General features: G+C 44.1%; 2 protein-coding genes and 2 pseudogenes across 3 annotated transcripts in view; 2 read left to right on the forward strand and 2 right to left on the reverse strand.

Annotated features, from left to right (window-relative positions):
• TEX9 (testis expressed 9) overlaps positions 1 to 25,828 on the forward strand; it is a 162,286-nt gene that overhangs the window by 27,216 nt on the left and 109,242 nt on the right. For both annotated transcript variants that reach the window (XM_063926153.1, XM_063926152.1), the window contains exons 3-4: positions 15,371 to 15,434; positions 21,211 to 21,290. In XM_063926153.1, coding sequence (XP_063782223.1) covers positions 15,371 to 15,434; positions 21,211 to 21,290 — 144 coding nt within the window. The remainder of the gene's footprint in view (positions 1 to 15,370; positions 15,435 to 21,210; positions 21,291 to 25,828) is intronic.
• ZNF280D (zinc finger protein 280D) overlaps positions 1 to 25,828 on the reverse strand; it is a 629,515-nt gene that overhangs the window by 13,440 nt on the left and 590,247 nt on the right. The gene's annotated exons all lie outside the window — the stretch shown is intronic.
• LOC134937158 (5S ribosomal RNA) lies at positions 736 to 854 on the reverse strand (annotated as a pseudogene).
• Positions 3,051 to 3,169, forward strand: LOC134937159 (5S ribosomal RNA; annotated as a pseudogene).

Below are 25,828 nucleotides of genomic sequence, written 5' to 3' on the forward strand. Positions count from 1 at the left end.
TCAGCCACACTTGCTGCTTACTGTGGCAAACCCTTCCACATATAGTCATATACTTTCTGAGGAACAATTTAAACACATGTGAAGGTTGGAGTGCAGGAGTGCACAGAATCTGACCAAGTGTACCTATACCTGTTTCTTTTCTGTTTCTCTTCCCTATTCACCTCTTCTCTCACCAGTTTACTCCCTGAAATAGCAAGGTGCACATATGCCATCTAGTGATGGTTGAGATACACTACAGGACAACTTGGCAGTGACTTTTGCTTTTGTGCGCTCAGGGGAGACTGGGCACGCGAATAGCAAAACTAATACATAAACAAGCTTACAACAAAAGGGAGAGAAGAAGACTCTTTTGTGGGTGCACTCTTGTATGTTTAAGAGGTCTCAGAAGAGACAATAAGTAAAGATTATAAATGAATTTTTAAATATAACTTTTATTAACAACAATTGATAAAATAGTAGAGTTTACTGTCAAAAATTGGAGGTAGGGGTGGGGGGAAGGGTGGGGGGGAGTTGGGGAAAAGAAAGGGGGGAACACAGAACGAATTAATTACAGTGTAAATACTGAATATTGTTCTGGAATGCCTGGGTGCGATAATAACAGCTGGAGACCCTGAAAATTGAAGCGTTTTTATTCTCTCATGAGCGATGATGAGGAGACAGATGGGATGATTAAAGATGGAATGAGCAAGATGAATCTGCTGTCAGTGTTAGACGCTGAGCAAAACCGTCCAGGAATTTCTACTAAACTGAGTATTCCTCGAGAGTCTCCCACTCGAGTACTGACCCAGCCCTACACTGCTTAGCTTCCAAGATCGGAAGGATTCGGGCGTTACCAGTGTGGTATGATAGTAGAAAAAATATTTGATATCGAGGGCTCGAGAATCACTGATGAGAGTTCACGAAAATGGAGAAATAAGAGAAAAGAAAAGACAAGAGAATGGGTGGAGGAGAAAAATAGGGGATCTGCTGCCACCGTTAGACCGGGATAATTACCCCTGAATCAGTGGTGAGAGTCCTGAAGATAGTATAAAGTGAGGAAAAGGAAACGATACTGATAGGTAAAAAAAAATTTTTTGAGATTGGTTGATAGACAATGGGCTGCTTGATTGCAGGATGCTGATAGTACCTATGATAAAGGTACTAGGTGTGATAAAAAGCAATCTGTACACAATTAGCAGTCAAATAAATTGATTAGACCCATACATCACCATCAATTTGCTACTATCAGATTATTACAATTATACCAAAATGGTATCAGGTGGAAAAAGAAGGAGAAAATGAACAACAATTTCTTATTTGTGTTCCGCTGTATGCAGAGCTGCAGAAATACTATATAATATGATTGCAAGATGCTGATAGTACCTATGATAAAGGTACTTGGTGTGATAAAGAGCAATTTGTACACAATTAGCAGATAATTAAATTGATTGGAACCATGCATCACCATCAATTTGATGCTGACAGATTATTGCACATTGTACCAAAATGGTATCAGGTGAAAAGAGAAAGAGATAATGAACAACAGTTGATTATACAGAGCTGCAGCAATGCTATATAATACGCAGTATAGAGGATAGTGATAAATTGCTCAGCCAAATGATTAGATCAATATTAATGACTGAAAATAAAGGTTTAAACAGTATCCTATGTGGTATTAAGCCGCTAAATGCCGACTATCTGTAAAACGGGTACTTGCAAAAAACAGCTTGATGAATGCTATTATCAAATATAAATATGCAAAAAGATGCTGAGATTGATCAGGAAGTGATCAAGCCCGGTGAACGGGTGAAACTAGTTTTCCGTTCCCTACCCCCACTGCCTGGGTGTGACAGCTGATTCCGGACATCCTGAACCACGAACCGCTCTTTCCCCAGCAGCCGCTGCATCAACCCGCCGCCGCTAGATACTGCCGCGATGGGACCAGGAACATTGTGTCTCTCTTCTCCTCAGCCAACCTGACCACGTCTCCACAATACATCAGGTACTTTGATCGGCAGTGCGGCTATAAACGAACTGCTCAGCTCCTGGGAACCAGTGTATCCTGCATCTTCAATTTGCCTGGACTTTGACACGGACATTCCGTACTCAGAAAGTATCCTGCTCATATTAGTGACTGATCGTTCCATACAATTCCGGGTAATATCTGCTCAATCTCAGCATCTTTTTGCATATTTATATTTGATAATAGCATTCATCAAGCTGTTTTTTGCAAGTACCCGTTTTACAGATAGTCGGCATTTAGCGGCTTAATACCACAAAGGATACTGTTTAAACCTTTATTTTCAGTCATTAATATTGATCTAATCATTTGGCTGAGCAATTTATCACTATCCTCTATACTGCGTATTATATAGCATTGCTGCAGCTCTGTATAATCAACTGTTGTTCATTATCTCTTTCTCTTTTCACCTGATACCATTTTGGTACAATGTGCAATAATCTGTCAGCATCAAATTGATGGTGATGCATGGTTCCAATCAATTTAATTATCTGCTAATTGTGTACAAATTGCTCTTTATCACACCAAGTACCTTTATCATAGGTACTATCAGCATCTTGCAATCATATTATATAGTATTTCTGCAGCTCTGCATACAGCGGAACACAAATAAGAAATTGTTGTTCATTTTCTCCTTCTTTTTCCACCTGATACCATTTTGGTATAATTGTAATAATCTGATAGTAGCAAATTGATGGTGATGTATGGGTCTAATCAATTTATTTGACTGCTAATTGTGTACAGATTGCTTTTTATCACACCTAGTACCTTTATCATAGGTACTATCAGCATCCTGCAATCAAGCAGCCCATTGTCTATCAACCAATCTCAAAAAAATTTTTTTTACCTATCAGTATCGTTTCCTTTTCCTCACTTTATACTATCTTCAGGACTCTCACCACTGATTCAGGGGTAATTATCCCGGTCTAACGGTGGCAGCAGATCCCCTATTTTTCTCCTCCACCCATTCTCTTGTCTTTTCTTTTCTCTTATTTCTCCATTTTCGTGAACTCTCATCAGTGATTCTCGAGCCCTCGATATCAAATATTTTTTCTACTATCATACCACACTGGTAACGCCCGAATCCTTCCGATCTTGGAAGCTAAGCAGTGTAGGGCTGGGTCAGTACTCGAGTGGGAGACTCTCGAGGAATACTCAGTTTAGTAGAAATTCCTGGACGGTTTTGCTCAGCGTCTAACACTGACAGCAGATTCATCTTGCTCATTCCATCTTTAATCATCCCATCTGTCTCCTCATCATCGCTCATGAGAGAATAAAAACGCTTCAATTTTCAGGGTCTCCAGCTGTTATTATCGCACCCAGGCATTCCAGAACAATATTCAGTATTTACACTGTAATTAATTCGTTCTGTGTTCCCCCCTTTCTTTTCCCCAACTCCCCCCCACCCTTCCCCCCACCCCTACCTCCAATTTTTGACAGTAAACTCTACTATTTTATCAATTGTTGTTAATAAAAGTTATATTTAAAAATTCATTTATAATCTTTACTTATTGTCTCTTCTGAGACCTCTTAAACATACAAGAGTGCACCCACAAAAGAGTCTTCTTCTCTCCCTTTTGTTGTATGTCTTACCACTGACTCAGGGTGCACCACCAAACTCAAGATAACATTAGAAAACTCAGATTTTCTCGTTGTATTATGTATTTTGGTTCTAACAATATCTATTAGATACCTTACCATTCTCCAGTGCGGTATACCCCCAATACATTCACATAAACAAGCTTGTCATTCCAGATTCACTCTGTTGTACCTCAATCCTTAGAATAATCTAAGATATTTGTTCTGTTGGAATATATATATATATATTTTTTTTTTTATTTTTTTTTTTTTCTTCTTTCTTTCTTTCTCACCTCAGTCTGATAGCTCATTGGCCAACTATAATATTGAAGGGCTAGGGCTGCCATCTCGTGGTACAAGTCGGTAATTGCTTGCTCCCTGCGTAAAGCCACCTGATGGCTGCTGTACTTCGCATTTAACTATCTATATATATGTCTATATATATATATATATATATATATATATATATATATATATATATATATATATATATATATATATATATATATATATATATACATATACAAACCGGTGGGTGGGGGGAGGGGAATTCTTTTTTTTTTGTTTTTTTGTTATCAGCTACGGAAACATAGGTCCCCGTGAGTTCTTCAACATATTAGAATTTGCTGAATGTCTGACACTCCATTCAACACAATAATGTGATTCAAAGAATACATGGTTCGCTAGCCTAACCATCATATTATGTGATATTCTGTTTTTGGTTTTTCCTTTTTGGGGGCACACTCAATTTCTGGTCAAAGACAACCGTTCATAGCATGGACAGATTTCTAGACAGGTCTCAAATGTCAAACATGAAAAATAGGAACAAGGGTAAGAATACCCAACCTTTGAGCTCCACTACACGTGGCTCGGTTAACTCTTCCCCATCCATCACACCTCCAGAAAGCCCCCCCCTGGGAGGCACAGATGGCCCCTCTAGTTTGCTGAATCCAACACAAACAACACAAATTGAACAAAAACTGGATGCCATTCAGGCCTCTATTAACACAATCCTAACACACTTGGAAACAAACACCAAGCGCTTGGTGGAGGTGGAACAACGTACCAGTACCAATGAAGACGCTATTTCTGAACTCAAACAATTTGCTGAGGCACAAGTCCAACTTAACATTAAACTAGAATCTAAATTAGAAGATTTAGAAAATAGAACCAGACGGAGTAACCTGAGGTTCCTAGGCATCCCCGAATCCATTAAGGGAACAGACCTAATGGATCTCCTTAGCACTGACATCATATCCATACTGAATATTCCCACCCCATCAGGTACAGTTGTGATTGAAAGAGCACATCGCATAGGGCCCGAAAGAGAGAACCGAGATGCACGGCCAAGGCCGGTCATAGCTAAATTTTTGAACTATAGGGATAAAGAAAATGTCCTAATGGCCTACCGCAAACGACGTACTCTCCTAGTCCGTGACTTCCAAATCCTGATATTTCAGGATTTTTCTAATGCGGTTACTCAGAAACGGAGAGAATTTACACCTATCTGTAAACATCTCTTTGAAAACAACATCAAATTTGCCCTTCTATATCCTGCCAAACTCAGAGTAACCACCGATGGCAAAACCCATATGTTTGATGACCCTACTCAGGCCAGAAGTTGTCTTAAACTCGCTACACTCACCTCAACTACCAATCCGCCCCCGAATGGGTGATGGCTGGGACTATTACAAGTTAGCAAGGCTAGCGATACCACACTAGTGACGTAACTCTGGTATAACCCCAGATGTCTCACTCATCGACATTGGGTGTTAGACGTGAACCAAATGTATTATTGTTATTGTTGATGTTAATTTGGTTGTTCTTTTTTCCTCTTTCTTTCCCCCTTGCTTTACCCCTTTTTCCCAGGCCATGCGCGCCCGAGTCTCAATCTCAATCTGGTAAGTCATCCTACATGTGCTCTGCTAGCTGGGACAGAGCAGATGTGCCGTATTTCTCAATCAGCACACACGCGAATCTTGTTAGAGTTGGCATAGGATAACACAAACACAGTCCCCTAAAACGCAGTTTCCGCAGGTCACCTCTAACTCTTTCAGATTTTTGTCATGGAATGTAGCAGGCCTGAATTCAGCTATTAAAAGACGTAAAGTGCTGACACACTTAAAACGAGCTCACCCAGACATAATATTCTTACAAGAAACCCACTGGCTGAAAAAAGCAAACTCCACTTTAAAAAGCCCCTGGCTAGGGGATTGCATTTCGGCTTCTTATTGCAAGAAAAAAAGAGGGGTAGCGATCTTATTTGCCAGGAACCTCAACTTTGAAGTGACCAAAACTATTGCTGATCCTGAAGGTAGATTCCTTATGTTAACTATAACAATACATGGTGAACAGTTTACACTCCTCAACATATATGCACCGAATTCACCTAATTTTTCATTCTTTCAGACAATATCTAATCTGCTAATGCAACATGCCACACCCAATTTAATCATTGGAGGTGACATGAACTCACTACATGATACCACCCTGGATCACTCGAAATCTCAGGTGAATCCGTCTCCTCATAATAAAGAAGGCATTTCCCTTTTGTGCTCTCAGCATTCTTTGTTGGATGTTTGGAGGCTCCAAAATGGTTTTAGTAGAGAATACACATATCACTCACGAGTGCATGACACCTTTACAAGACTAGACTATATTCTCCTAGAAGAATCCTTGTTTACACGAGTTAACCGCACATTTATAGACAACATCATAATCTCAGACCATGCTCCAATATTGTGTGATATAGAAAGGAGAAATCCCCTACACACCTCTAAACTGTGGCGCTTCCCGATATACCTATCACAAAATGAAGATTTCCAAAAATATCTCAAAACTAATTGGCAAGCTTATGTAGATGACAACATACAACATTGGGACGATATAGTTCTATTTTGGGAAGCCTCCAAAGCAGTAATGCGAGGGCATATAATATCATATGTAGCTAAACGCAACAAGGATAGGAAGGACCAATTATATTCTTTAACTAATAGGCTACGACACTCGCACCAACAATATATACTTTCTGCTACAGAGGAAAATAAGTCCGTATATCTACAGGAAAAGGGGATATTGGAAGCCTTTCTCTTACAAGAGGCAAAACTTAAGACTGAATACATGAAAAATCAATATCATAGGTGGGGGGGTAAGTCTGGCCGACTTCTGGCCTTTATGGCAAAACAGCAAAAGAAAAAATGCTATATCACGAGATTGTTAGATCAGGGTTCCGGAGTAACGGCCACCTCCCACCCAGACATATTAAACTTATTGGAGTCCTACTACACTGATATGTATAAATCTAGTGAACCCGACCAACAAAATATAGATGCCTTCCTAGAGAATGTGGGTTTGCCTAAACTAACAACAGATCAGAGGGAGGGCCTTAATAGTCCAATTACAGAGCAAGAAATCCTTGTAGCCATTGATTCTCTGAAATCAAACAAAGCACCAGGTCCAGATGGTTTAAACGCCAATTACTACAAAATTATAAAGCCTGAAATAGTCCCTACGCTTACAGCTCTATTTCAGCAGATTTTTAATAATAAGATTCCTTACCCATCATTTAACGAAGCCATATCACTATTATTACCTAAACCAGGCAAAGATGCCTCTCTTATGGAATCTTACAGGCCGATTGCATTATTAAATCAAGACTACAAAATTATGGCTAGAATATTATCTACTAGGCTACAAAATTTAATGCCATCTCTTCTCACTCCACACCAATTGGGCTTCACAACGGGTCGACACTCTGTCCTAGGGATTCGCTCTGCTATAGCGGTACTAGCTTCCTCGCCAGCAAATAAGGCCTCATCAACTGTAGTGTTGAGTTTGGATGCCGAGAAGGCCTTTGACAAAGTCTTATGGGAATATCTGTTCAAGGTGTTGGACTGTAGGGGATTTGGAACTCTCTTTGTGGAGATGATTAAATATTTCTACTTAAAACCCAACACTAGATTGTTGATCAATGGCCTTCTCGGCAAGCCATTTCAGATGCATCGAGGGACACGCCAGGGATGTCCATTATCACCCCTATTATTCAACCTGGCATTGGACCCTCTGTTGCGCCATTTACAACAGTGGCCGACCCTGCAAGGGGCAAAAATTGGAAACCAGGAATTAAAACTGCAAGCCTTTGCTGATGACTTAATGCTGTTTGTCTCTAACCCTGAGGAGAGTTTGGAGCCCTTGTTCCATACCTTCAATCATTTTGGCTCGCTCTCGGGGTTTCGGATTAACCTATCCAAATCAAAGGCAATGGCGCTAGGCAATCGTCCCTACACTCCACGTAATCCCTTTGGAGGATTGCAGTGGACCTCTTCTCAAATACAATATTTGGGGATATATCTAACCAAAAATATCCATAATCTGTATTACGCAAATATAGCCCCACTTATTGCAAAAATTGAAACTGAACTGGAGGGTTGGCAACACCTACAGTTGTCATATCTGGGAAGAGCCAATTTAATCAAACTTATCACCTTTCCAAAGTTATTGTATCCATTACAAGTTCTTCCACTCACACTTACTCTGTCTGATGAAAAAAAAAATTGTAGAATTTTTCCGAAAATTTATCTGGGCCAAGAAGAGACCAAGAATTAGTTTAAAGATATTACAAAAAACTAGAGAAGAAGGTGGAATAAATTTCCCTAATGTTAAATTGTATAACCAAGCAGCCATCTGTAGATATATTAAGGATTGGCTCCATGGAACAGATCAGTATGCAAATTATACACTAGAAAAGCAATTTCTTTCTAATCTAGACTTGACCTGTTTCTTACATTTACCCAAACATGAGATCCCCTCACACGTACTGGACAATCCCCTGCTCATGTCAACATGGTCAACATGGCACACAATACGTAATAAAGCTAAACTTCACACTCTCTATTCTCTACATCTCCCCTTTCTGGGCAACATCAACTTCCAACATGGCTTGGCGACACAACCATTCCGATCGTGGCATGAGCGGGGATTGCGCACAGTTAGACATCTTGCAAATTTGGACACAAAAAAACCTCTTACCTATACACAAGCAGATTCTAGGTACGATTTTTTACCAGTGTGTAATTTGCCCTTCCTTCAGGCGCAACATTACACTAGTAAAGTATTAAAGTTTTTAAGCGAGGATGACTGGCGCAATCCGCTGGATGACGCTTTTCTAGCTGTGAACTACTCTGCAAAGGCCATATCTTACTTTTACAAAATATTGAGGATGCCTCATCACACTGGCCAGTATCAAACGGGCATCACAAAATGGCAAACACACTTTCCCAGTTTGAGGGAAGACGACATTTTGAAAAGTCTATTATATTCTGTAAAAACAATTTCAGCTACATCCTACAAGGACATGTTTTTTAAGATATTCTATAGAGGATACCTATCTCCCCACCGGTGTAACTTAATTGGTATGAGTACCTCATCCGTTTGTCACAAATGCACTAGCCCTGCAGCAACCTTATACCATTGCCTGTGGGAATGTCCCATGATTCAGCGTTTCTGGTTGGCGGTGAGACAGTTCACAATTAATCACCTGGTGAATTTCCTAATACTGACCCCGGAATGGGCGGTCTTCGGACTTTTACCAAACTCTCCGAAAATTTCAGTCGGTTGCAAAAAATTGTTGCTGTTTGTCTCTTCGGTAGCCAGAAAATGCATACTGCAACAATGGATTTCTCCCACGCCCCCGTCCCTGGCCATGTTCAAAGACAAATTATTTCAATTGTTTAAACTTGAATGGACCGAAACCACACTTCATAAAGACTCCCAGATTGAGAACTTCTTTTCGATATGGGAAAGTTACATAGACACTTTGCCCATCGAAACCAGAAGGCAAATACATAATTGTTTTCGTATGAACGTCTGGTACGAGACTAGAGTGTTCATACAGGACCCGCCAATTAACTTGAATTGAGAGGTGATGGATGGTTCGGACGCGCATGGCTTTACACCCCCCCCCTCCCCCCCTGCTCCCCCCCCTTTGCTTCTCCCCCCTCTCCTTCTTTCTCTGTTCTCTCTAACTTTCTTAATCAGATGTTAAACTATTATTATATTTTTTTTTGGATAATGATAAGGCATGACAAAAGATACTAAAGTGAATGTAATGGTAAATTTATTGAATACCAAAGTCAGTAACACACTTCTACAACGTAAAATTCATCAAACATCTCTATGTTGTTGTATTAGGAGGTAGAAAATGTTGGAAAATGTTTGCAACAGATAACTATGTTTACAATTGTTAACATGTCTTGTCAAATTTGCAATAAAAACATTTAAAAAAAAAAAAAAAAAAGTTTGACCACTAGGTGGTGTGTACTGGCTCCTCCCCCCATGACCCTCCTCCAAGCCTCTGTTAGGTTTTTGTGCCCGTCCGAGCAGGGTGCAATCTAGGTGGCTCTCATAAAGAGCTGCTTAGAGTAAAAGTTTTGATAGTTTTATTATTTTCAGTGAGTCCTGCTGGCAACAGGCTCACTGCAACGAGGGACCTAGGGGAGAAGAAGTGAACTCACCTGCGTGCAGGATGGATTTGCTTCTTAGGCTACTGGACACTAGCTCCAGAGGGACGATCACAGGTACAGCCTGGATGGGTCACCGGAGCCGCGCCGCCGACCCCCTTGCAGATGCCGAAGTAAGAAGAGGTCCAGAAACCGGCGGCTGAAGGCTTTTCAGTCTTCATGAGGTAGCGCACAGCACTGCAGCTGTGCGCCATTGCGCTCAGGCACACTTCACACCGGCGGTCACTGAGGGTGCAGGGCGCTGGGGGGGCGCCCTGGGCAGCAATGTTAATACCTTTCTGGCTAAAAAGAATACATCACATATAGTCCATGAGGCTATATGGATGTATTTCACCCCTGCCAGGTCTCCGAAAAACCGGGAGAAGAGCCCGCCGGAATAGGGGGCGGGGCCTATCTCCTCGGCACACAGCGCCATTTTCCTACACAGCTCCGCTGCTAGGAAGGCTCCCAGGCTCTCCCCTGCACTGCACTACAGAAACAGGGTAAAAAACAGAGAGGGGGGGCATTTTTTGGCGATATTATATATATTTAAGCAGCTATAAGGAAACAACACTTATATAAGGTTGTTCCTATATAATTATAGCGCTTTGGTGTGTGCTGGCAAACTCTCCCTCTGTCTCCCCAAAGGGCTAGTGGGGTCCTGTCTTCTATCAGAGCATTCCCTGTGTGTCTGCTGTGTGTCGGTACGTGTGTGTCGACATGTATGAGGACGATGTTGGTGTGGAGGCGGAGCAATTGCCGGTAATGGTGATGTCACCCCCTAGGGAGTCGACACCGGAATGGATGGCTTTGTTTATGGAATTACGTGATAATGTCAGCACGCTGCAAAAGTCGGTTGACGACATGAGACGACCGGCAAACCAGTTAGTACCTGTACAGGCGTCTCAAACACCGTCAGGGGCTGTAAAACGCCCTTTGCCTCAGTCGGTCGACACAGACCCAGACACGGACACCGAATCTAGTGTCGACGGTGAAGAAACGAACGTATTTTCCAGTAGGGCCACACGTTATATGATCACGGCAATGAAGGAGGCTTTGCATATCTCTGATACTGCAAGTACCACAAAAAGGGGTATTATGTGGGGTCTGAAAAAACTACCTGTAGTTTTTCCTGAATCAGAGGAATTGAATGACGTGTGTGATGAAGCGTGGGTTACCCCTGATAAAAAACTGCTAATTTCAAAGAAGTTATTGGCGTTATACCCTTTCCCGCCAGAGGTTAGGGCGCGCTGGGAAACACCCCCTAGGGTGGACAAGGCGCTCACACGTTTATCCAAACAAGTGGCGTTACCGTCTCCTGATACGGCCGCCCTCAAGGATCCAGCTGATAGGAGGCTGGAAAATACTCTAAAAAGTATATACACACATACTGGTGTTATACTGCGACCAGCAGTCGCCTCAGCCTGGATGTGCAGTGCTGGGGTGGCTTGGTCGGATTCCCTGACTGAAAATATTGATACCCTGGATAGGGACAGTATTTTATTGACTATAGAGCAATTAAAGGATGCATTCCTTTATATGCGAGATGCACAGAGGGATATCTGCACGCTGGCATCAAGAGTAAGTGCGATGTCCATATCTGCCAGAAGAAGTCTATGGACACGACAGTGGTCAGGTGATGCGGATTCCAATATTTGCCCCGAGGCAAAGGAAAGGGTAAGAGACTGCAGCAAGCAGCCCCTTCCCAGGAGCAGAAGTCCTCCCCGGCTTCTGCAAAGGCCTCAGCATGACGCTGGGACCTTACAAGCGGACTCAGGGGCGGTCGCCTCAAGAATTTCAGCGCACAGTGGGCTCACTCGCAGGTGGACCCCTGGATCCTGCAGGTAGTATCTCAGGGTTACAGGTTGGAATTCGAGAAGTCTCCCCCTCGCCGGTTCCTAAAATCTGCTTTGCCAACGTCTCCCTCAGACAGGGCGACGGTATTGGAAGCCATTCACAAGCTGTATTCTCAGCAGGTGATAATCAAGGTACCCCTTCTACAACAGGGAAAGGGGTATTACTCCACGCTATTTGTGGTACCGAAGCCGGACGGCTCGGTAAGACCTATTCTAAATCTGAAATCTCTGAACCTGTACATACAAAGATTCAAGTTCAAGATGGAGTCACTCAGAGCAGTGATAGCGAATCTGGAAGAAGGGGATTTTATGGTGTCCTTGGACATCAAGGATGCTTACCTTCATGTCCCAATTTGCCCTTCACACCAAGGGTACCTCAGGTTCGTGGTACAAAACTGTCATTATCAGTTTCAGACGCTGCCGTTTGGATTGTCCACGGCACCCAGGGTCTTTACCAAGGTAATGGCCGAAATGATGATCCTTCTTCGAAGAGAAGGCGTATTAATTATCCCTTACTTGGACGATCTCCTGATAAGGGCAAGATCCAGAGAACAGCTGGAGGTCGGAGTAGCACTAACTCAAGTAGTGCTCCAACAGCACGGGTGGATTCTGAATTTTCCAAAATCCCAACTGATCCCGACGACACGTCTGCTGTTCCTAGGGATGATTCTGGACACTGTTCAGAAAAAGGTATTTCTTCCGGAGGAGAAAGCCAGGGAGTTATCCGAACTCGTCAGGAACCTCCTAAAACCAGGGACAGTGTCTGTGCATCAATGCACAAGAGTCCTGGGAAAAATGGTGGCTTCTTACGAAGCGATTCCATTCGGCAGATTCCATGCACGAATTTTTCAGTGGGATCTGCTAGACAAATGGTCCGGATCGCATCTGCAGATGCATCAGCGGATAAAATTGTCGACTAGGACAAGGGTCTCTCTGCTATGGTGGTTGCAGAGTGCTCATCTGTTAGAGGGCCGCAGATTCGGCATACAGAACTGGGTCCTAGTGACCACGGATGCCAGCCTGAGAGGCTGGGGAGCGGTCACACAAGGAAGAAACTTCCAGGGCGTGTGGTCAAGCCTGGAAACGTCTCTCACATAAATATACTGGAACTAAGAGCAATCTACAATGCTCTAAGCCTGGCAAAACCTCTGCTTCAGGGTCAGCCGGTGTTGATCCAGTCGGACAACATCACGGCAGTCGCCCACGTAAACAGACAGGGCGGCACAAGAAGCAGGAGGGCAATGGCAGAAGCTGCAAGGATTCTTCGCTGGGCGGAAAATCATGTGATAGCACTGTCAGCAGTGTTCATCCCGGGAGTGAACAACTGGGAAGCAGACTTCCTCAGCAGACACGATCTTCACCCGGGAGAGTGGGGACTTCATCCAGAAGTCTTCCACATGATTGTAGTCCATTGGGAAAGACATGATGGCGTCCCGCCTCAACAAATAACTGGACAGGTATTGCGCCAGGTCAAGAGACCCTCAGGCAATAGCTGTGGACGCTCTGGTAACACCATGGGTGTACCAGTCAGTGTATGTGTTCCCTCCTCTGCCTCTCATACCCAAGGTACTGAGAATTATACGGCAAAGGGGAGTAAGAACGATACTAGTGGCTCCGGACTGGCCAAGAAGGACTTGGTACCCGGAACTTCAAGAGATGCTCACGGAAGATCCGTGGCCTCTACCTCTAAGAAGGGATCTGCTTCAGCAGGGACCGTGTCTATTCCAAGACTTACCGCGGCTGCGTTTGACGGCATGGCGGTTGAACGCCGGATCCTAAGGGAAAAAGGCATTCCGGAAGAGGTCATCCCTACCCTGGTCAAAGCCAGGAAGGAGGTGACTGCACAACATTATCACCGCATTTGGAGAAAATATGTTGCATGGTGTGAGGCCAGGAAGGCCCCGACAGAGGAATTTCAACTGGGTCGATTCCTACATTTCCTGCAAACAGGATTATCTATGGGCCTCAAATTAGGGTCCATTAAGGTCCAAATTTCGGCCCTGTCGATTTTCTTCCAGAAAGAATTGGCTTCAGTTCCTGAAGTCCAGACTTTTGTAAAAGGAGTACTACATATACAGCCCCCGGTTGTGCCCCCAGTGGCACCGTGGGATCTCAATGTAGTTTTGGATTTTCTCAAATCCCATTGGTTTGAGCCACTCAAATCGGTAGATTTGAAATATCTTACATGGAAAGTAACCATGCTACTGGCCCTGGCTTCAGCCAGGAGAGTGTCGGAATTGGCGGCTTTATCGTATAAAAGCCCATATCTGATTTTCCATTCGGACAGGGCAGAATTGAGGACGCGTCCTCATTTTCTGCCTAAGGTGGTATCGGCGTTTCACCTGAACCAGCCTATTGTGGTGCCTGCGGCTACTAGCGATTTGGAGGATTCCAAGTTGCTGGACGTTGTCAGAGCATTGAAAATATATATTTCAAGGACGGCTGGAGTCAGAAAATCTGACTCGCTGTTTATACTGTATGCACCCAACAAGCTGGGTGCTCCTGCTTCTAAGCAGACGATTGCTCGTTGGATTTGTAGCACAATTCAACTGGCACATTCTGTGGCAGGCCTGCCACAGCCTAAATCTGTCAATGCCCACTCCACAAGGAAGGTGGGCTCATCTTGGGCGGCTGCCCGAGGGGTCTCGGCATTACAACTCTGCCGAGCAGCTACGTGGTCAGGGGAGAACACGTTTGTAAAATTCTACAAATTTGATACCCTGGCTAAGGAGGACCTGGAGTTCTCTCATTCGGTGCTGCAGAGTCATCCGCACTCTCCCGCCCGTTTGGGAGCTTTGGTATAATCCCCATGGTCCTGACGGAGTCCCCAGCATCCACTAGGACGTCAGAGAAAATAAGAATTTACTCACCGGTAATTCTATTTCTCGTAGTCCGTAGTGGATGCTGGGCGCCCATCCCAAGTGCGGATTGTCTGCAATACTTGTACATAGTTATTGTTACAAAAAAATCGGGTTGTTTATTGTTGTGAGCCATCTTTTCAGAGGCTCCTACGTTATCATACTGTTAACTGGGTTCAGATCACAAGTTGTACGGTGTGATTGGTGTGGCTGGTATGAGTCTTACCCGGGATTCAAAATCCTTCCTTATTGTGTACGCTCGTCCGGGCACAGTATCCTAACTGAGGCTTGGAGGAGGGTCATGGGGGGAGGAGCCAGTACACACCACCTAGTGGTCAAACTTTTAAATTTTGTGCCCTGTCTCCTGCGGAGCCGCTATTCCCCATGGTCCTGACGGAGTCCCCAGCATCCACTACGGACTACGAGAAATAGAATTACCGGTGAGTAAATTCTTATTTTTTTTTTATAAATTGTTGGTATATTACTCAGCACGGTACATGGAGAGAATCATAACCCAAATACATTGCATACAAATAAACAATGACAACATAGTCTTGCCAATGATATATATTTTTTATTTAGGCGATTAAATGCTGAACTGGAAGCAAAAACAGCTGAGCTTGTACGCAAAGCTGAAGAAGTGATGGTGAGTAAGCTAGACAGGTGTTTTCTTATTTCTTACTTCTATTCGATAATGCCGAGGACATGAAAGTCCTTAGATCGCTAAGTAGTAGATCTCTTTTGGTCTACAGCAGGTAACTGTTTTGAATCTATAAAACATTACCATGTACCAGTGCCATAACTAGTCATTTTAGCGCTGTGTGCAAGAAACCGCATCGGCGCACCCCAACCCCATAGTTAAAATATGCAGTGCGCGTCAGAGGGGCGTGGCAAAAGTTGAGGGGTGTGGCTTCATGGGGAGGGGCGTGGTCACATAATAGTACCAATTAACATTACATCACACAGTAGTGACACTTGTACATATTGTGCCAGGTAGAGCATATTATACACATTATGCCAGGTACAGGGCCGGATTAAGGTCTGTGGGGGTCCCTGGGCAGCAAACTTGTGGGGGCCCCTATTAATTAAATGATCAAAGTGGTAATATCTCTCTCTCTCTCTCTCTCTCTCTCTCTCTCTCTCTCTCTCTCTCTCTCTCTCTCTCTCTCTCTATATATATATATATATATATATATATATATATAGAGAGAGAGAGAGAGAGTTACTGCGTACTGGCACTCCCTCCTTACTAACAACGTTGCTCCGGTGCCCTCCAATAAAAATGGTGCAGTGTAACAAAGAAGAGGCGGCACTCAGAGGCTGTAATAATCTAAGTTGTATTCCACACAAGTAGATCCTACAGGAAAGAGCTGGTCGCAGCGTCTCTGGACCCCACCACGTTGGCGCTGGAAATCTCTTGTGTAGAAGATCCTCGGCGGTGGCTGCTGTTAGAGTACAGCTGAGCCGCCGCAGAGGAAGAATTCTTTCATGTCAATTGCAGTGGTGAGTCTGGCGGACAGACTGTGGGGGCCCCTAATGTGTGGGGGCCCCTGGACAGCCGCCCCTGTCGCCCCTCCTATAATCCGGCCATGGCCAGGTAGAGCACATTATACACATAACGCCAGGTAGAGCACATTGTACACATTACGCCAGGTAGAGCACATTATGCACATTACGCTAGGAAGAGCCCTATATACATTACCTTAGGTAGAGCCCATTATGCACATAACGCCAGGTAGGACCCATAGTAGACATTATGCCAGGAAGAGCACATTATACACATTACGTCAGGAAGAGCCCCATATATACATTACGCCAGGTAGAGCCCCTTACATCCTCCCCCTTACCTTGAGGGTGTACTGTATTGTAGTGTAGTGCAGTGTTAGTGTAGATACTTGCATTATTTACAGTGGGGCCATCAGCGCTCTATACAGGGGTGTGGGAGCGGCTGCAGCATATGTCGGCACTCTTTAACAGGGGAGCGGAAGGAGTGGGCGCAGTGATCTACACAGGGGAGTGGGAGCAGGAGGAGCGGCCTCAGCACTCTAAACGGGAGCGGGAGGAGCGGCCGCAGCGGCTGTCAGTGATCTACACAGTGGAGCAGGAGGAACGGCCGGAGCATCCGTCAGCGGAGCACACGGGGTCAATAGGCAATCTGGTGCATGTGGTAGGTGCGCCCACAGGCCAAATGAACTGTGGGCAAAGCACCTTCTGCCCACACCTAGTTATAGCCCTGAACAAGAGTGTTAGTACTATAGTATTATGTAAGTTTACATGTAAAGTGAATATAAAAAACTACTGACACTTGCCTAGAAATGTAGTGCTACATGATGTGACTGACACTAACATGGGGAATAATTTAATACTATAGAGAAATATAAATTCCCCCCCCCCTCTCCCCACAGCAAGCACCCCCTACCCAGGACCGACTGTCGGCCACAACTACCACACACATTATTGCCTGCCCCAACCCATCCAAACCCACAATCGTTGGCTACCGCTAGCAAACATCCCCCCCCTTACCTCACACCTCATTCCCCCCCCACTTTCCTGGAACCATCAGCTGCTGCTGCCCCAAACTCACCCCTGTATCCCCGCCGACCGTGTAATGCAGCTATCGCCTCACCCGCCTCCGTCCTGTGCACATCTCACCTTCTCCGGCTGGCGCACCACCTTCTTGTCAACTCCTCTCCCTTAAGGGAAAGTACTATGATTGTTGCGTACGGACCGGCGAGAGTGTGGTAGTTGAGGGCGAGGCTGACGGTCCAGGGTAGAAGGTGCTTCCAGCAGCCGATGATCCGGGGGGGGGGGGGGGGGATAGTAGTACATATTACTATATACATATGCACCCCCTGCCCCCGAAGCATCTCGCCTATTCATCAGTCCACTCAGCGCACCACAACCTGCTATTTTCATGTTGGCAGCGGCTCCTCTCCCTGACACGTCACACTCGGCACACTGTGAAAAGGGGAGACTAGAGAGCGCCTTGCGGCGCAAGCTCAGTAAACAGGGTCCTGAGTGTCTGCTTACATTACTTTTCGGTAAATATGGTACTGGCACGGCACTGTGTGTGTGCCAGCGGATGCGCCCTCAGTGCAGATGCGCTGTGTACAACGCACCGCTGGCCCACACCTAGTTACGGCTCTGCCATGTACATATATTAGAAATTTTGAGTTTTCATTTGCAACCGTTTCATTTTTTTTTCATGTTCTTTTTATGTGCAGTTTGTTTAACACTTACAATGGGGATTCAATTTACTATGATATGTGTTCATGCTCCAGGTACTAGGGCTGTTATGGGACGCTTTCTGGGGTACATTTTTATTATAACAAACACCGGTAAAGGGAACTAGCCCTAGTAGTTCCCGTTTAGAAACAATCTGTTTACTCCCTGTTGATGTGTCTTGTGACTGCCGCTGTCATGATACACACTGCATGGAGGATGCCGCTCTCCAGGTCCATTGTGGCAGACAGCACTGCAGAAAATGACATATGTCAAAGTGAAATGTGGGGACTAATCTGCTACGCAGGTGTGCATGTTAATGTGAAATGTCGACGGGCAACATAACAACATTAGGAATAGGCTGTGGGACAGGATGGTTAGGTACTGGGAGAGGGTAAGGTGGGGCTGCGCGAGGAGGGAAGGAGGCCTAGGTTACGAATAGGAATAGGGGGAGAATATTTACTAGAATCACCACCCCAACAGATATCTGTACTGTAACTGCTCCACACAAGATCACTGGGAACCAGAGACAGGGGCTTCCCTCCCCCGTTACATCAGATTACAGTTGTCTGGGTTCCATCCTCTCCACTCCCCTGAAACTGCCCTCACGAAAGTCAGCAATGACCTCCTTGCTGCCAAATCTAAGGGCCACTACTCTCTGCTTATTCTCTTTGTCCACTCTGCTGCTTTTGACACTGGGCCACCATCTCCTCCCGCAAATCCTACACTCGGTTGTACTACATGATAGTGCATTCTCCTGGCTGTCCTATTTCTCTAACTGTTCCTTCTCTGTCTACTCTTATGATTCCACCTCCCTGGCCCCCTACTTCCACTAACAGTTGGTTTTATTTATTAAGAATTGAAACATAATATACATAATAAACATTAGTTCAATAAATACATATTTAAAATACAATAATATACAATAAATAAAGGAAAAATAACATAGTACATCAGCCAAAAAAGAATACAGGCTTTATAATGTAACTGTACCACATATTATAAAATACAAAATAATTAATAATACACACATGATCACCTATTACCCTAACACCCAAACTTTTATACACCGAGAAACTGAGCAAAGTTTAGTAGACGTATGCAAAACCAATTCAATAAAAAAAATCATCATCAAGATCTAAGGGGTGTGAAAAGTAAAGAAAGAATCCTCATAGCTGGACCCAGAAAGGACTTCCACCACCCACTCAAGGGGGCTTCAGATGGCCCCACCAACAAGACCAGCTGACAGCGTCCATCCTTTCTTTGTCCAGATCCATCATCCATCTCACCTCATTTAGAATCAAACCCACTACCTCTTCACAGGGAAGGATTTTATTTCTGAGGGTTAACTGACACCGTGCACTCCATGTGTGAAATCTAACACCTAAGCTAATTAGAAAAATAGTGGTCAAACTAAAGCTACCATATCCTTTGAATGCTCCATAAACCCACTCAAGGTAACTCAGCCCTGAAATGCACGGAATACGAATGGCCCTTGAGACTGCTTTATAAACTTTTATGTTAAAGGGACAGTCAAGTAGGAAGTGGTCCATCGTCTCCTTCTCCACAAGACACTCCTCACGTGGGCAACCATGATCATTGGCACATCGCCATGCGATATTCCCTCTTACATAAAGCTTGCCATGGAAAGAAAGCCAGGCAATGTCTCTAAACGTCTATGGTATCCTCTGAGAATTAACCTGAAGCGACATTCCTGGGCAATCCTTCAGTGACAGCGGAACATGCAAATGAGTTTGCAAAATCCTTCTCCCCAACTCCCTTCTGGTGAAGCCTTTGACTCCCCTTCCCCCCCCCCCCACACTTCCAGTCCCCATCGCTTTGTCACTTTCAAGCACTGGATGACATAGATAACCATGCCGAACACGGAAACTTCTCACCTGGCCACCCTCTAACTAGAACCTGAGGAAGGGTAACACCCAGACCCTGATACCGTCTACCCATTGAGGGGGAGTCTCTGATGCAAGACTCCCAAGGTTAAGCTTTAGAAAGGTTGTTATGAAAAACAGTTGGTGTACCCTTGTCGGCTCACTCACGCTAGGCATCTTTCGCTTTGTGGCATATTGAGACTAGATATATGAGGATACATCTGTAGGTTATTTTTTAAAAATCTAAACTGGTAAACTAGGTAGGCTTTGGAAAAGTAACGTTGGTTGGGTAACTCACTATGCCTGAACAGGCCAGTGTAGGTGAGTCATGGAGAGGAGAATGCATTTCGGCACTCAGTAAGACTGTACTAGGGGGCAGATTTATTAAGCTGGGTGAAGTGATAAAGTGGAAGGTGATAACGCACCAGCCAGTCAGCTCCTAACTTCCATGTTACAGGTTGGTGTTTGAAAAATTACAGTTAGGTGCGTTATCACCTTCCGCTTTATCATTTCACCAGGCTTAATAAATCTGCCCCACAGTGAGGTGGATACTTTGTACTAGACTAGAATGCCAAAGTAGGACAAGGGTCCAGCTATAAAAAGAGAGCATTAACCAACACGTTATGGGTTAGATGTGTCTGTAGGAAGGTATGAATAAATAAATAAATTGGCAGGCAGCGGTGATGGGAGGAATTTAAAAATGTTGACCCTTCACATTCATTAATGTACTAGTTCAAAGTGGAAAAACAGCTTCCTACGGTATTGACATCTTACAGCTACAAGACATGAAGACATGCGTGCGTAATAATTGCTGATCTTATTAAACTGGAACAACAGTGATGGCTACTGTTGCTTCTACCATGCCTGCCAAATCTCACACAGCTGAGAGTCAATAGACATGGTGCCAGTTATGAGCCTGGCCATAGTTCTGCTGCATGTGCATCTTGGCATGGAAAGTTTCACATGTGATCTACTGGCTTTACTTGTCAGCTTCAAAAGGACCTACATTTGTAAAATGAAACAGTCAATAATGGCAGTCCCTTTACTATGTATCTAGTGTCCATTTCCATGCCCCCTGCAGTTCCTCATGCAAGTATCTTAATAGATGACACTGCATGTCTTTTTATACTGACGTGTTCCAGCTATATAACAGTAACGTGAATGTTTTTTTTTTCTTTAAGATAATCAGTTTGAGGTTTTGCATGAAATTGTCCTATTTTAGTAGGAAGAGTAGGTCTCCTATGACTGGTTGGAGATGTGTGCTGAATGAGCATTGAGACAAATTAGATTTTAACGCCTCCTTTGTTATTACAGAAAGATCAGCAACAACTGCTATCACGACTAACTCTGACACAGGTTAAACTGTTTGATGAAGATGAGGATGATAGTTTGAGGTAAAACATTTTTTTTTTACTGTGTTTAATTGGTTTAAACAAAAATAATTTCCAATATATGAAACTAAATTGGCAGATATAAGATTATATTGAATTATCATCAGTGTTGCATTTAAACTAAGCATTACATAGGAGGGTAATATATTACAGATTGAACACATTACTGAGTGACTGGATCATCCAGCCCAGCAAGAACCTCTGCAATCTGGCTGGACCATTCTGGAATATGTAGCATCTATCCTTGTGTATCAATGCCTATTTCCCTATGGACTGTAAGCTTGTCAGCAGGGCCTTCCTACTTCTGTCTGTCTGCTATTACCCACACTTGTTTTATTACTGCTTTTAGATAGTAAAGTACAACAGAATATTTTCTATAATTGCTGCTGTCTTTAGCATCTAAAATGTGTTCTCTGCCCTCAAATTTGAGGATTTATAGAAAATTAATTGTTTTTTAATCAAGTTCATTTTTAAGTTGCTTATAATGATGTCCAATATTTCGGTCATTTAGTATACTGTACACTTTTTAATTTTTTTTTTCATTTCTAGGCATAAAGCTTCAGGGAGGGGAAGATGAGCTAATTCTTGAAAAGAGATCAATTTCACGGTGATAAAGTACCAGCCAATTAGCTCCTGACTGCCATGTTACAGGCTGCGTTTGAAAAATTACAGTTGGGAGCTGATTGGTTGGTATTTTACCACCCTGAAATGTATCACTCTTCAGGGCTTCGTACATCTGTCCCTTAAAATCTAACAGAAACTATTCATAATACCAGGGTTTCAAGGGGGAAAGAACATATATTAGCATCTTTGATGTCATTTTAGTAAATTATTACTGTTTGAGTTAAAGTTACTAAGATTGTTAAACTGGGTTCAAGCATCAGCAATCATGGCATTAAATGGTTAGCAATCCAATAAAAAATGCAAAACATGAATGCATAAATACGTAGCCTGTCTGGCAGTTTGAATCTATGTAAAATCCCAGTGGAAGTATAAAACATTTCATTTGAACTCCCTTATGAAACTTGCAAATAAAGTTTGTTCTCTGCAAAGTTTACCAGCAGTGTCCACTGATTGATTCGTATGAGCCAATAATTAAGCAGAAGGCAAACATATGCATGAGGCCTTTTCTAGGATGTAAATATGTCTTTAAATCATTCTGTTCATGCAGTCTTGCATATATGTGTGTTTGGCTTTCAGTAGCACTATTTGGACACTTTTGATTGGCCTATTGATCCCTCCAGCTGGGGGGTCTTAGGGTTGTCTGTTGGCATTACCTATCTGACATATCTGTTTCTGCTACTGCAGGAATAAAGATTTCTGTTTTGTTTTAAAGGGGGAAAATAGCAGATGTTTTGCAGCAGGACTTATCTTAAAATACATGTGATTCAACATATATACAGTATATATGTGCGCTTTTTGTTGTGTGTGCCTTTTTCATGTGTACATTTGGTTCACAAATGTATCTAATGGTAAAGGAGCCACCATGCATCTATTCTCACCTTATCTTCCCATTTTGCTATAAATAAGTTCTTTGTTGCTTGCATCCCGGTCTTAACTAACATCTGTAATTGTCACTGACCTAGGTTGGGGGTGTTGTGCACTCGGGGGTTCTCCCGATGGTAGGGGAGAGGAACCACAGTTGGGTTGGAACAGGGATGGCTTGATATAGGTCTTCCTCATACAGGACTCAGACAGTAAAGCTTGGTGAAAATATTAAAGGACTTTATTGCAGGAAGAGCGCAACACAATGTCACATAACAGAGAAGGAGCGTATGGAGAAATGTCCAGGAAGTACTTGTGAGTGATGGCAAAAGACACTGGTGACTGAAGAACTTGAAAGTGGTGGTTAAAAGACACTGATGATTTGAAGAACTTGAGAGCGGTGGTTAAGACTGATAATTTGAAGAACTTGAGAGCGGTGGTCAAAGACACTGATGATTTGAAGAACTTGAGAGCAGTGGTTAAAGACACTGATGATTTGAAGAACTTGAGAGCGGTGGTTAAAGACACTGATGATTTGAAGAACTTGAGAGCGGTGGTTAAAGACACTGATTTGAAGAACTTGAGAGCGGTGGTTAAAGACACTGAGGATTTGTATAACTGGAGAGCGAGGGTTAAAGACACTGAGGACTTGTATAACTTGAGAGCGAGGGTTAAAGACACTGAGGACTTGTATTTCTTGAGAGCGAGGGTTAAAGACACTGAGGACTTGTATAACTTGAGAGCGACGTTTAACCTGCAGCCCACGCTGTCTCCAAGAAGCACTGGTGACTAGAGCGCAGTGGAACCCAGCAGCGGCTGGGAACGCTGGAAGCTGTGCAACAACTGACACCTGGAAATGCCGGAGACACTGGGGTAAGCTGCAGAGAGATCCGCCGAGGACAGAAGCACTGACATCCACTTCAGAGGAAAAGACGATACTCAGGCGCCGAGGCGCTGCCCGGCGTCTGCCTTTGAATCTCCCGCCTCCGCTGGATTGGCGGAACAGTCTGATGACGTCACCTGCTCCCCGCCCATGTGATGCCGGGTGTCATGGCGGCGCCCCTGCCCCGGGGAACCACCGGGGGCCGCGCCAGCCAGGCGCCGGAGCCCGTGGACCACCGAAGGCGGAGGCAGCAACACAGACCAGCAGGTACGCAGAGGTAAGCACGGTGAACGCAGCCTATGGCGTGTGACAGTACCCCCTCCTCCAGGAGTGGCCCCCGGACACTTTCCAGGTTTAGTTGGATGTCTGGAATGGAAAATCCGCACCAGTCGGGGAGCCATAACTTCAGTAGCCTTGACCCAGCTCCTCTCCTCGGGGCCAAAACCTTTCCACTCCACCGAATACTGTAGATTCTTGTGAAGATAACGAGAGTCAAGAATAGCTTTGATTTCAAAGTCCGTTCCATCTTCAGACTCTGTAGAGGTTGGCCTCGGGGACTTTAAATGGAACGGGTTTAAAACAAGGGGGCGAAGGAGAGAGACGTGAAAGGAGTTTGGTATCCGGAGGTGGGAAGGCAATCCCAATTTGCAGACAACCGGGTTGAGAACTTGTAACACGGGGTAAGGACCAATAAACTTTGGGGCGAACTTCATAGTGGGCACCCTTAACCGGAGGTTGCGGGTGGAAAGCCATACCCTGTCACCAACCTTGTATTGGGGAGCTGCTCGTCGCTTCCTATCCGCAAAGAACTTATAGCGGCCGGAAACTCTCTTGAGATTAGCATGAACTCGACTCCAAATTTGGCTGAAGTGCCGAAGAGTAGAGGCTGCATCAGGAACATCCTCCGGAGGACAAATGGGTAATTCAGGAACTTGAGGATGGAACCCATAATTAATGAAAAATGGGGACTCACCAGTCGAAGAGTGGTACAGATGATTATGGGCAAACTCGGCCCATGGCAACAGTTGCACCCAATCATCTTGCGAAGGAGAAAGATAAACACGGAGAAAAGTCTCTAAATCTTGATTGATGCGTTCAGTTTGCCCATTGGTTTGTGGATGGTAAGCAGATGAAAACTTGAGTTTTATTTGTAAGGCCGTACAGAGAGCTCTCCAGAATCTTGCAGTGAATTGTACCCCCCGGTCAGAGACAATTTCCTGAGGTAAGCCGTGTAGGCGGAAATGTTCTCGGATAAATAACAAAGCCAACTTGGGAGCTGATGGTAACCCAGTCAAAGGTACAAAATGTGCCATCTTAGAGAAATGGTCGATAATTACCCAGACAGTATTGTGACCCTTGGAGAGAGGCAATTCTGTGACAAAGTCCATAGAGATATGGGTCCAAGGCCTCTGAGGAATGGACAGTGGATGCAATAACCCCGCAGGAGGCAAACGAGGAATTTTGTGCTGAGCACACTGAGGACATGAGTTGACATAATCTTGAATATCCTTCTTCATAGTGTCCCACCAGTAAGACCTTCGTAGAAACTCCCACATCTTTTGAACTCCAGGATGACCGGAAAACTTGGAAACATGAGCCCACTGCAACAACATTGGTCGAAATTTAGCTGGCACAGACATTCTCCTGGGAGGAGGACCCAAAGCGGTAGGAGCCGCTGACATAGAAACTGGACTGAGAATCAAAGCCTTCTCAACGGAATTCTTCTCATCCGAAGCTGTTAAGGAACGGGATAAAGCATCAGCCTTGGTGTTAAAAGTCCCAGCCCGGTACTTAATAACAAACGAAAACCGGGTAAAGAAGAGCGCCCATCTAGCTTGACGGGGATTCAAGCACTGGGCCGTCTTGAGGTACAGCAAATTCTTATGATCAGTGAAAATTGTAATTAGGTGTTTAGCACCTTCCAAAAGATATCTCTATTCCTCCAAGGCAGATTTTATTGCCAAAAGCTCTTTGTCTCCAATGGTGTAATTCTGTTCCGCAGGAGAGAATTTGCGAGAATGGAAACCACATGGATGTAACTTCCCATCTGGAGCGTACTGCGAAAGCACGGCACCTATGCCTACCGAGGAAGCATCAACCTCCAAGAAGAATGGTTTTGAAAAATTTGGTTGTTGAAGGACTGGAGCGGACATAAAGGCTGCCTTTAACTGAG

Source organism: Pseudophryne corroboree, chromosome 6 (genome assembly GCF_028390025.1).
Source record: "Pseudophryne corroboree isolate aPseCor3 chromosome 6, aPseCor3.hap2, whole genome shotgun sequence".
Lineage (NCBI taxonomy): Eukaryota > Metazoa > Chordata > Amphibia > Anura > Myobatrachidae > Pseudophryne > Pseudophryne corroboree.